We start from the raw sequence: 13,887 nt of genomic DNA on the forward strand, positions 1-13,887 counted from the left end.
TAGGGGAAGGGAGAGAAGAGGGAATTCCCCCAAGACAAACCAACATCATCAGTGAATGTCAAAGTAGTTTGCTGAGATCTGTGGGCATTTGGAGAAGAACAGGCTTGGCTAGGTGAACCTGCCAGCTGCTTGTACCTCTGATGCTTAAAAACTCTTCGATCTTTGGGGAATCCCTTGGAATCACCATAGGCATAGTGACTCAATGATTTTTTGAGTTGTCATCGCCTGATTGGACCAATCCCACACAGGCAGTCAACTCTTGCACCCCTATCTAGCCCCCAATCCTGGTCATCTGTAAAAGGACGTGCTTGACTAGGTGACCTCCAAGGTTCCTTCTCATTCTAGGTCCTCCCCCAATTAGAAACAGAAATTCAGACAAGCCAAGGGAGGGAAGGTGGTTCAAAACCCATTCAAATCAGGGGTGAGACAGCCATGTTATCAGCAAGCTGGAGCCCAGGTTTCCAGAACATGCGATATTTGAATCTAAAGTGTAATTAGATACACAAATGAATGAGGGAAGGAATAAATGAAAAATTAATGAAAGATCTTAAGTGCTTTCTATGTAGTAATTACAAATGACAACAATCATAATCATAGTACCAGCATCAGCAGTGGTCAGTCACATTCAGATAACGATTTCAGCTGAAAAAAGCACATTCCTCCCAGAAATATGGAGAGGCGACATGTTCAATTGCAAACATCTTTATTTTACAGATAAAAAAGCAAAGGCTCATCGAGGAAACTTAAGAAGTCAAATTTGAAAACTACTGTTGTTCTGCCTCCTATTTAAAAGGGATTCATGAACTCATCTATGTGGGGATTCTCTCTATTGACAGGTCACAACCAAGCCATGCTCAAATCATTTGGCACACTTGTTTACAGTGTCCTAACAATCATCTACTATTATGGAATTGACCAAACACAAGTGCAATTGTTTTCCTCTAAGTCAAAGCTTCTTCAATAATGTATGTGTGTATGAGTGTGCGTGTGAGTGTGCGTGTGTGTGTGTGTGTGTGATGGACCCCTTGGGCAGTCAATGTGGTAAAGTCTCTCAACCCCTAGAATTACAGAGAAAATAGTTATCTCTGTATGTCTGTCTGTCTGTCTCTCTCTCTCTATCTATCTATCTATCTATCTATCTATCTATCTATCTATCTATCTCTCTGTCATGTCTTTCTCTCTCTCTTAGAGTGAGAGGTAGTGGGCAGTAGATTTCATAGACAGAGAATTGGCCGTGGAGTGAAGATCACCTGGATTCCTTGTCTGCTTCAGTAACCTGAACAACTATTTAAGATTATTACTTGCAGAAATGTTAAAGATCTCTATTGGCAAAGGGATTTTTTTCACATGGAGTGCCCTACATTGTTGAACATGTATGGACCAAAACAATTCTCCACACAATGCCAAGGAGGCTTTTGGCATCACTGAAATCCCTGGGCAGTTTTCCATATGAAATCCATCCTGTTCTATTTTATTCTGAGCCCAGTTCATGCAACATCTGTTCTGACCTGTCCTACATAGACATAGCAGGGGAATAATACTATAGGATATGTGTTTAACAATATATTGCCCTAACTGATATCCATTCTCCCATTTTTGTAAACTGTGTGATTCATCAAGGCTATAGCTTTGGAGTGGTCAAGGACAGCATTAAGAACCTTTGCAGATTCTGGACAAAAAAGTTTTTGGCTTCTCCTAAACCAGGGCACAGAGCAATTCCTCTGCCTTGATTATGTCACTTTAGAGGAAGTGAGAACTTACATGTACCCAGAGTATATCCTGCTCTTGATAAAGGACTCAAAGGACAAGTAATTGGCTGGGAAAATGCCCCCAAAAAAGAAAAAATAAGACTATTGGAGGTTACTTTCTTGGTGAACAGGTATTTTCTTCCATCCTATTAGATGAGGAAGAACAATGCATACCATCAGAGAAAATCAAGGCTTTTGCATCCAAAATGTCCAAAATAAATACACAATTGGTTCAGGCCATGGAAGAGCTCAAAAAGGATTTTGAAAATTAGATAAGAGAAGTGGAGGAAAAATTGGGGAAAGGAATGAGAGCAATGCAAGAGAATCATGAAAAGTGAGTCAATAGCTTGCTAAAGGAGACCCAAAATATGCTGAAGAAGATAACACCTCGAAAAATAGACTAACTCAATTGGCAAAAGAGGTCTAAAAAGCCAATGAGGAGAAAAATGCTTTAAGAAGGAGAATTAGCCAAATGGAAAAGAAGGTTAAAAAACTCACTGAAGAAAATAGTTCCTTAAAAATTAGAATGGAGCAGATAGAAGCTAATGACTTTATGAGAAACCAAAAAAATTATAAAACAAAACCAAAAGAATGAAAAAATAGGAGATAATATGAAATATCTCAGTGGAAAAAAAACAACTGACCTGGAAAATAGATTCAGGAGAGACAATTTAAAAATTATGGGACTACCTACCTGAAAACCATGATCAAAAAAAGAACCTAGTCATCATCTTTCATGAAATTATCAAGGAAAACTGTACTGATATTCTAGAACAAGAGGGCAAAATAAATATTGAAAGAATGCATCAATCACCTCCTGAAAGAGACCTGAAAAGAGAAACTTTTAGGAATACTGTAGCCAAATTCCCAGGTCAAGGAGAAAATACTGCAAGCAGCTAGAAAGAAACAATTTGAGTATTGTGAAAATACCATCAGAATAACACAAGATCTAGCAGCTTCTACATTAAGAGATCTAAGGGCTTGGAATATGATATTCCAGAAGTCAAAGGAACTAGGATTAAAACCAAGAATCACCTACCCAGCAAAACTGAGTATAATACTTCAGGGAAAAAAATAATTATTCAATAATATGGAGAACTTTCAAGCATTCTTGATAAAAAGACCAGTACTGAATAGAAAATGTGACTTTCAAACAGAAGAATCAAGAGAAGTATGAAAAGGTAAGCAGGAAAGAAAAATCATAAGGGACTTTCTAAAGTTGAACTATTTACATTCCTAATTGGAAAGATAATATTTGTAACTCAAGATTTTTTTCACTATTTGAGTAGTTGGAGGGATCATACACACACACATAACTACACACACCTACACACACATATATAGATATAAGCACAGGGTGAGTTGAAGGAGGGATGATAATTAAAAAATAAAATAAAATTAAGGAGTGAGAGAGGAATATATTGGGAGAAGAAAGGGAGAAATGGAATGGGGCAAATTATCTCTCCTAAAAGATAGAAGAAAAAGCCTTTTCAATGGAGGAGAAAAGGGAAGAGGTGAGAGGGAAAAAATGAAGCTTACTTTCATCATATTTGGCTTAAGGAGGGAATAACAGGCTCACTCAATTTGGTATGAAAACCTATCTTACACTACAGGAAAGTAGGGGAGAAGGGGATAAGCAGGGTGGGGGAGATGATAGAAGGGAGGGCAAATAGAGGGAGGGAGTAATTAGAAGTAAACACTTTTGGGGAGGGACAAGGCTAAAAGAGAGAATAGAAGAAATGAGGGGCAGGATAGGATGGAAGGAAATATAATTAGTCTTACACAACATGACTATTATGAAAGTCTTTTGCAAAACTTCACATATATAGCCCATATTTCATTACTTTCCTTCTCAGTGGGGATGGGTGGGGAGGGAGGAAGGGAGAGATGTTGGAACTCAAAGTATTAGGAACGAACATTGAGAACTGTTTTTGCATACAACTGGGAAATAAGAAATACAGGTAATGGGGTATAGAAATCTATCTTGCCCTACAAGAAAAGAGAGAAGATGGGGATAAGGGAAGGGAGGGGTGTGATAGAAGGGAGCGCATTTTGAGGGAAAAGGTAATTAGAATGCAATGTTATGGGGTGGAGGGAGGGGAGAGATGGGGAGAAAACTTGGAACTCAAAATTTTGTGCAAAGGAAAACTAAAAAATAAATAAACATTAAAATTTTAAAAAGAAATGAACATTGCAAACTAAAAATAAGTAAATGTATAAATAAATAATTACACATAAAAAAGAACCTTTGCAATTCGTAGGGTTCGATCCCTTAAGCACAATCTTATCCATGACTAAGAATTTCTAAAGAATCTGATCATCATTAGGGAATCTCACTTTCATTTCCTGGGAAGTTATTAGGTCAAACTCCATGACACTAAGCAATACCTTTCATGATTCTCAGTCTCTTGAGATCTATAATCAGAAGACTATGGATCAATATTACAGTTATCAAGGATTCTTATAAACTCTGAACCTGTTTTAGAGGAGAGCTGACAAATATTTGTTTCATATCACTGAATCAGAAGCTTATTCATTAACAACAACAAAGAAACAAGATCTCATATTCTCAACATATCTTAGCTAACTGTGTGACTTGTAAAAATTTCTTTGTGGAAGCCTGCCTGCTCTAGGCAGGGGGCTTTCATTAACAATTCATCTTTGATATCTACTCAGGTTTTGGTCCTGTGTTGTTTTTAAAATTCATTTTCTACACACACACATGCACACGCACAAGCACACATATACATATATGTACATATATATTACACGTGTGTGTGTGTGATTGTGTGTGTGTGTATAAATAAATAGGTATATATGAGTGCACGTGTGTGTTTGTATGAAAAATAAAACATTTTGCCAAAGCGTATCCCCTCTCTTCTTGAAGTGTGCCGCCACCTTCTTCTTCTCCCTCCTCCTCCTCCTCCTCCTTCTTGTTCCTTTTCCCTCTTCTTCTTCTTTTTCCACTAAACTTTTTCTTCTACCCTGGCTTCCAAGAAAAGTTGAACAAATCCTCATGGACATACAGAAATCAAATGTATTTGGGGGGAATTGTATGCAGATTTTGTGATAATTTTGGCCATATCCACTTCATTTCAAGGACTCAGGAGAACATCAGGAAGCTGAGAAATAGAGACATTGTTGCTATTAATAGGACACCTAAAGGAGCCTTGGGGACCCCCAGTGACTATTTCCACCAAGATGAAATGGAGTATTTGGCTTGTAAATTCATTCCTAACATGGTCCCTTTCTCCATTGCCAGGCTTCTTAGACCTTTCTCCCCAACATTTGATCTTTGGTTCACTGACTCTGACTCCTTGCCTTTCTTTACACTTGAATCTTCATCGCTCAACACAAGACATTGTTTTCTAGCTTTTCTCTATGCCTGGGATTTTCTCCCATTTCATCTTTGCCTTCTGAGTTTCTTGGCTTTCTTCAAGTACCAGTTAAAATTACCACTTTACTTCCTGAGTCCATTTAATATTAATGCCTTCCCTTTGAGTTTATCTCCTATTTATTCTGTATATAATATGTCTATACATAGTTGCTTGCATATTGTCATCCAATATCTAACAAACTCATGATCATGAGCTCTGGAGGTTCAGGACTGTTTTGGCTTTTCTTTTAATTCTCAGTGGTTGGTAACAGTAAGCCCTTGAGAAATGCTTATTGGGAGGCAGAGACAAGATGGCAGAGTGAACTCTAAGTGCTCTCACCCTCCCTTTTTGACCTCAAAAAACCTAGAGAATATTCCCCCAGGAAAAATCCAGGAACAGTGGATCCATCAGAAGGAATGTAGTAGTCTTTTAGCTCAGAATCCTGGGGAGATTGATGTAAAGGGTCCCTCTTGCTGTGGCCAAAGAAGACCAATATAAGACTAGAAATGTTCCAGCAAGCCCCATCGCAGTGGGCCAGCATGAGATCCTGTGCCAATAAGCACAAACATCAGGAACTGAGACATGACTTAGCACAGCCAGGGGAATTGAGCAGATACCAGCACAGAAGGGGAAGCACAGAAGCCTCTGAGCCTGCCTATGCTCTAGAGAAACCCTAGGGTAGGAGAAGACCTCCAGGGGCCAGACCACCCCTCCTTCACACCTCACACCATGAGCTTCAGGGTTACCCCAGAGAAACTCAATCCTTACCTGGCCTTGACCTTGGCACTTACCAACCAATTCAGCACCAGGCAAACTATAGCATTATATAGCTTCTAGCTGAAAGAAACAGAGGCCATAGCATATAAAGCCAATAATCTCACCTCTACCTCCCAGTGCAAGAAATGTGGGAAAGAGCCCCCTGTGCCCCAGAAGCAGAGATCCACTTTAAAAGCCAGGAAAAAAAGGCAATCACCATGGGCAAGAATCAAATTAGAAAAGCAAAGACCATAGAACCTTATTATGGGGACAGAGAAGATCAAAATACAATTTCATAAAAAGACAACATTGATATTATACCCACCTCTGAAACCTCAAAAGGAAATATGAGCTAGTCTCAAGCACAAAGAGCATTATTGGAAGAACTCAAGAAGAATTTTAGAAGCCACATTTTAGAGGGGTAGAAGAAAAATTGATCAATGATTTTAAAAATATAGTCAGTTCCTTAAAAAGCAAAATTGGCCAAAAGGATAAGGAGGTGCAAAACCTAACTGGAGAAAACACTTCATTAAAAATTAGAATTGGGCAAGTAAAGGCTAATTACTCTATGAGGCATCAAAAATCAGTCAAATGAAATCTAAAGAATAAAAAAATAGAAGAAAACATAAAATATCTCATTGGAAAAACAACTGACTTGGAAAATAGATCCAAGAGAGAAAAATCTAAGAATAATTAGTCTACCTGAAAGCCATGAACAAAATAAAAGATCCTGAACAGTATCTTCCAAGAAATCATCAAAGAAAACTGCCCTGAGGTCCAAGATCCAGAGCTCAAAACAGTCATTGAAAAAATCCACTGAACATCTACTGAAAGAAATTCCAAATTGAAAACACTAAGGAATATTCTTGCCAAATTCCAGACCTATTAGGTCAAGGAGAAAATACTGCAAGCAGTAAGAAAGAAACAATTCAAATATCAAAGAACTACAGTCCGGATCACACAAGACCTTACAGCTTCAACATTAAGAGATTTGAGGGATTGGAATATGATATTCTATAAGACGAAGGAAATTGAACTACAACCAAGGATCAAATTACCCAGCAAAACCGAGCATAATCTTTCAGGCAAGGAGATGGACATTCGAAATAAGGGATTTCCAGACCTTCTTGATGAAAAGACCACAACTCAACAGAAAATCTTATCTTCAAATATAGCTCTCAAGAGAGGCATAAAAAGATAAACAGGGGGAAGAAGAAGAAAAAAAAACCTTCTTATTTAAGAAATGTTTGTTGACTTGACTAAACCTGAACATGAAAACTTGTGTTCAGATCTATGGAGATTTGGAAAACTGTGAGTGATTTTATGGAATTTTTCACTTTTCCCTTATACACATTAGCATCGGGATGCTATGGTCCTATTATGAGCAGTAGTTGACCAATGTAGGCTCATTAACTAGTTTTGCATTATCTTGAATGCAAATTTAAATAATAATGAATAAATCTGCACTTATCTTTGATGCAGTTGCAGGAAACCTATCCCTCTGCCAAACTACTTCTGAGAGCTTAGGGTAATGAGAGGAGTGGGGTGGGACACAGATGCTTTTAGGTAGATGAGTGAATGTCCAGACATAACCCACCACCTCAACCCAACACCCCAGGGGACCAGGAAAGACATAAGAAGAAGAAAAATATCCAGGAATACTGTGTTAGGGTGGCAGGCTTCTGCCTGATTCCGTTATTTTAGGCTAAATAATTGGAGATTAGTGAAATCTACACTCTGCTTTTTTCTTGGTCTAGATTTCCAGCAATACAAATGGTACAACTGTTTTACCAACATGGATGGAAGCAGTATGGCTTCAGAAAAACAATGCACTTAGAGTGAGGATTGGATTCAATTCCATTTCAAGCATTTCTGAGCTTTATGACTTGGGATCTTAACCTTCCTGGACCTCAGTTTCCACAATTGTAAAATCAGTATCATTACAACCAGGGTATGTCCCATACAGTTTTATATGATAATCTAGAGAAAGTGCTTTAATATTTTAGAAGTGCTATATAAGTATCAGTTTTTTATATTGGCTACTATTATGATTGTTGTGTTTCAATGGAGAAACAACCTGGCCTGTGAGCCTGAAAGATATGAGTCAAAGATGCACTTTGGGCAATTTATTGAACCTCTCCATGCTCTGGCCATCTCTCTCATACTGTGAGTGGCTGCAAAGCTGTTGACCTCCACTGAGGGAAAAATGTTGCTCACCAGAGAGTTCCCCTCACCAATAATATCATAGAACCCAATGATATTCTATTCTAGCCTTGAAGCAATTCAAAAACATAGTAGAGGTCTGAATAAAATGGCTGTGTAATGAGATCCTTGAAAACCAAATGGATGATGGTTTAGTTTAACATAAAAAAACAAATAAGTGCTGAGGGATCTCTCATGTCCTCAGCTTTAGAATGTCATCCTAAATCACAAAAGTCTAAAACTTAGGAGCAAACTTGTAGGGAGTTGCTTGAGACGAGAAATACTAAATAGCTTTCCTACAGATACATAGCTAGAAAGTACCAGAGTCAGAATCAGATCTAGATCTCTCTAACTCCAAAGTCCATACTCTATCCCTTTCTACAATGCTACCTTTGAATTTCAGGGTAGACTAAAATTACTCATGCCCTGATAAGTAATTGCAGAGATTCCTTCATGTACCTGGAATACCTTCCAATGTGGAGAAGGCAGAGAAGAGACAGACCCATGGGGCCTAAAAAAAAAGGATCACACCATTTGAAAGTTGGAAGGGGACCCAGAAGTCATCATCTATTCCAATCTGTACCTCAAAGGAGTCCCCACTTTAATATACTTGACAAGAGTTCTTCCAACCTCTGTTTGAAAGCCACCAAAGGAGGAGGAACCCAACACCTCTTGAGGCATCTCATTCCAGCTAGGTGGTCTGATGGCTTAGAGTCAGGAGGACTTGCATTCATGATTACCAGCTATGTAACCCTGGGCTACTCACTCAATCTGTTTGCTTTACTTTTCTTATCTGTAAGATAGGGACAATAATAACAGCTATCTCCCAGGATTTTTGTGAGTATCAAATGAAATTACATTCATAAAACACTTAACACAGTCCCTGGCACATAGTAAGCAATATTGAAATCTTAGTGATCACCATCACCATCATCATCATCATCATCATCATCATCATCATCATCATCATCATCATCATCATCATCATTGTCCTTCTCCTCCTCCTCCATGTTCCCCTCATCATCATCATTCCACCTTGGGACATCTTCTAATCGTGATGAAGCTTTTCCAAACATCTATCCTAAGTTGGTCTTTTTGCAACTGTCAATCATTACTCTTGTCCTCTGGTACCAAAGAGAGCAAATCCTATCTCAATGATCTAAGCCAATTTTGCTCTCGGCTTCCATGTCCTAAGCCTGACAAGGAAATCATGGTTTTTTTGTCTAAAGCAGGTTTTAGTCTTTTCTGGTTGTCTAAATTTTGGTTATTGATCTGTTTTGTCTAACATTCCTTAGGAAATGTTCACAGATTCTGTTGATATCTGATCTTTTATTCACTTCCAATTATTAAGAGTTATTAAATTTCAGTTAGAAGAACTTCAGGGATCATAGAACAACCCATATCAAAGAAGAATCCCTACAGTGTGACATAGTGCCACTTAATTTAGTCAGTAATTTAAAATCAACAAACAAACAAAAAATAGGGACAACTTATCATAATCCATTTTTAATATAACCACAAGCACTCATAGGGTCAGAGCAATAGAACTGGAAGGGACTTAGAGGACCATTTCCCAAAAATGTCAAGGGGTTTGGAAACGCCAGATATTTCTTATCATAAAGACATAGATTTCGAACTAAAAAGGACCTTTGAGATCATCCCCCACCTTTTGTAGATGAGGAAAATGAGACCAAAAGATGACACCAGGTGACATATGAGTTCTGCAACCAGGCTCCGCACCCAAATCCTTTAACTGAAAATCTAGTCCTCTTTCCTTATCACTCTAATTATTTTTGGGGGGGAAATTGAATCATCATATTTACATTTTGACTCTTTGGGCATGGCTCAGCTGATGCGCAATGATTGCCTTTCCAGGTTCCATGGTATTAGGATAAATTAATTGCACTGCCTGTCTTTAATGATGCTGCCTGACTCCAGGGTAGTAATAAGATATAGAACCACCATTTGTTGGCAACCAGCAGGCTAGAGCTATCCCATTTGAGCTTGAGGTCTATCATTATATTTCCTCCTATTATGTATTTAACTACATCAGTCATTTCTATTAAAACACCATTTCAAAGGTTGTCATTCTTCTTGGGAGGTAGAATGAAAGGAGGTGGAACAGATGGAAGTGAGATGTTACAAAGAAATGGGTTATTTGAGTGTTCAGTTTTCCCATGACCTTTGCAGTTAATGGGAGCTCAGCCTAATGGGATGGAGAAGTGACACACTGGGAGGGGAGTCCAATAGGTAACTAACTGGTGGCCAATGCCAATAGTCATTTAATCTGTGCAGTGTCTGCCATAGCTGAAATTAGACATACATAGACATCATTTTGCCTATAGTTCCCACTTTGTCTGCATCAAGTAAAATGTTTGTGTAGACTATTTGTTGAGTTACAAAAGGAGAGCCAATTGATTTTAGAAAAAAACAAAACATTATTCAACGTGCCCCCCATTTTTTCCCTTTGAGTTTGGTCATTTGGACCCTTATCTTTTATCCCCCCTTAATGTTATCTTGGGAAAAAAAAAAAATCTCTTCCTTTCTCCCAGTGAAAACGTTTCCTGGTTCTCTCCAGTGACTTGCTTCAAATTGATGTAATGGGCATCACCTTGCAGACCCTGACTTCAACATCAGCCTCCAATAAACTGCTCTGCTAACAGGAAGCTCATTGTGGGCTGAGGTTCCAAGGCTCCCGGCACTCAGGCGAGAGGCATCGGGTTACATGAAGGCCTTCTGCTTGGATATGCACACCAGGCAAGCCAGCCAAAGGGGTCAGGCCTGGGCTTGTTTTATGTGACCTCAGTTGGTTTTATTTTATTTAGGCAAACTTGTTTTTCAAGGGGCACAGGGCCCGTAAAAGCCTTACCTCTTAAAGGAGCCCATTGTTAACAATTTGTTCATCACAGCTCCCTCGACCTCACCAAAAAAGTTTCCAGTCTGCAAGAAAGAAGACATGAGGAAAAGCGCAGATAACTACTGGACCAATGGGTACTGAAAAGCAAACACGGCCTCTATCAGGGTATGGGGAACTAATGTGTGTGGCTGTAGTAAAAAAAAAAAAAGTGGGTTGTTTAGGGCTACGGTAACATTTCAAAAATGTGAAAACGTCTTACCAGTCATGAGTTACGACAGCACGTAAGCCAACGTGAAAGTTTGCACAATACACGGAGCAGGGCTGGCTTGTGCAGGACTGAAGCCGAAACTGTAAAACTGGCTGCCTCTATCTTGCAGAGGAAACCCATATTAAGGAAGGTATTCTCCCGTGTGAGTAACATAGCACTCCATAAAGGTAAAAATACATTATGGAAAGGGCTTCCTCTACATAATAAAGTGAATTGTTTATAATTCCTGAATGACCTATAACCATCCATATCATCGGCTCTATGAATTTCCTCACTTAGAATGAGGTCTTTCTCAGAGCCACTTTCTGGTGAGTACCTTATTCTGTGTTTCCATGGCTAAGATGTAGACAAAGAAGGGCAGGCTTTTCAAGAAGGCAGTGCAGCCTTGCTCATGACAGTCATCCAATGTGGCGTGATGTGGGTGAAGATCCTTAACATCCCTAATAACACATGGCTTAGTATTTACCCTTCCCACCATGGAGACAATATGTTTGTACGCCTGCATTTCAGTCCAGGTGGAGATTTGGCAGATTCAGGAACATGTGCATGTTTTTATTTTTTTTTTAACTCTACTTCCCAATAAAAATTTAAAACTGCAATTTAGAACTCTTTTCAATGAGGGGAGGGATGGCTAAAAATGTAAATGTCCAGGTATAAGGCATGCAAGAAGCTTAATGCCTTCTACAAGATTTGTCATTTCTGTCACCTTATGAGCGCTAACGGAGATAAGGTCTGAGAGGAATAAAAAAAAGATGAAGACGAAGAAAAAATAAAATTCTGAGGATTTATGTGGGCAAAATGCATTATATTCCTAAATTACATAAATTCCATGGGTTTTGTATTAACTAAACCCCAATTCCATTACAAGTAACTGAGTTGACCTCAACTATGCACCTGGGAGTTTTCAGGCAGAAATGCTTACAGACCTCGCCAGAAAAAAAAAATCCTGAAAAAAACTAAGAAGAAAAAAAAGCATTCCTCTGTGTGAATAGTCAGTACTGCCTTTTTCACTTGAGGGAAACTTGGGAGCTTTTCCAAAATATGTGGGTGTGTGTAGCCTGCAAGAAGCCAGGAGGACATTGGTATTTCATGTGCATAAGTACGCCAATTTCAATGGAACTAGTTGTTAAATGAAGAAGAATTAACCTAATTGGGGCACAGGAAGTCAGACAGCCTCAAACAAGTCCAGGCTCAAAAGACATGCAGAGTTATCACGTCCTGTTTTAGTCCTATTCAAGGAGAAGATGAAGCCAGTGCACTTGGTGTGTGTGCCTTGGGGCAAGGAGGACTTGGGTGGGGGGGAGAGCTTCTGCACAGCTTCCACCACTGGATGATTTTGATATTAACACTGGTCATTTGGTTATTTCCTTGGAGTAGTTTCATATTTTCCACATGGGACAAAAATTTAGTTCCACTTCTATCCTTTTTACAGATATTTCAAGACCAATTCCCCCCCTCAGTTGATTAATTGACACAGACTGAGATTCTGGATCTTTTGAATGTTTTAAGATATTGTGGCCAGAGAGATTCAGCTGGATCACCTGACTTCCTACAAAATCTTGCAAAATAGATAGAGACATGTCACCTTTGAACTCGCTCTTTCGTCTTGCTGTGTGTATTACAGCCTGGAGCCAAAGCCACACCTCACCAAAAAGAAGAAAATTATTAGATTATGTTTCTGGGGACATTTCATTATCCTCAAATTATTTATTTAATTGATTTCTTAGGGTGGGGTGTTAACAAATCAAGAGAGCACCAGAAAGAGCTGTGATGGTTTTGAGGGGAAAAGAGAATAAATGGTATCACAATCCAGCAGGTTACTTGACTTGGCAGGAAGGATTCTGGTAAGAGAGCAGGTCCTGATGAAGGCAGCAGCAAGCAGGAAAATGAAAACATCGGACAAAGGAAGGAAGGAAGGAAGGAAGGAAGGAAGGAAGGAAGGAAGGAAGGAAGGAAGGAAGGAAGGAAGTAGGGAGGGAGGAAGGGAAAGAAGGAAGGAAGGAAGGAAGGAAGGAAGGAAGGAAGGAAGGAAGGAAGGAAGGAAGGAAGGAAGGAAGGAAGGAAATGCAGCAAGATGGTTGCAGCCTCTAAACTGTTCATAGATATTGCAAGTATAAATGGGAGAGGAGAAGGGAGAATTAAGGGTAACCATTTCTCTTCATTCCAATGTTTTTTATTCTAAGTTGTCACTTGTTTCAGGAAAGCAAAATTAAATCCTAGAGCTAAAGAATATTAGAACTGGGTTCAAGTCTTACATAGAACACTTGCTGTCGTAAGAGCCTGGGAAATTTATTTTATTTCTCCAAACCTCGCTTTTCTCATTTGTAAGGTGGGGATACACCATCCAACAGACCTGCTACCAGGGATGGGAAACCTGCAACCTCAAGGCCATATGTGGCCTTCTAGGTTCTCAAGGCTGGCCCTTTGACTGAATCTAAACTGTGGCTCTCTAGGTCCTCAAGTGTGGCATTTTGACTGACTAAAGGCCTAGAGGGTCACATATGGCCTTGAGCCACAGGTTTTCCACCCCTGTCTAAACTGTATTGTTTTCAGACTCAGATGACATAGCAAATGCCAATCACTTTGGTAGCCTCAAGTTACAATAAAAATATTGATAGAATGTGCAGTAAAAGTGCAATGGAAACACGTTTTGACTGTTATTATGAATATCGACATCAT

At 39.1% G+C, this 13,887-nt stretch overlaps 1 protein-coding gene across 2 annotated transcripts in view; it reads right to left on the reverse strand.

Annotated features, from left to right (window-relative positions):
• The window catches only part of CACNA2D3 (calcium voltage-gated channel auxiliary subunit alpha2delta 3), a 1,103,218-nt gene that overhangs the window by 79,631 nt on the left and 1,009,700 nt on the right, over positions 1-13,887 (reverse strand). For both annotated transcript variants that reach the window (XM_072599035.1, XM_072599036.1), the window contains exon 30: positions 10,953-11,023. In XM_072599035.1, coding sequence (XP_072455136.1) covers positions 10,953-11,023 — 71 coding nt within the window. The remainder of the gene's footprint in view (positions 1-10,952; positions 11,024-13,887) is intronic.

This window comes from Notamacropus eugenii, chromosome 3, assembly GCF_028372415.1.
Source record: "Notamacropus eugenii isolate mMacEug1 chromosome 3, mMacEug1.pri_v2, whole genome shotgun sequence".
Classification (NCBI taxonomy): Eukaryota; Metazoa; Chordata; class Mammalia; order Diprotodontia; family Macropodidae; genus Notamacropus; species Notamacropus eugenii.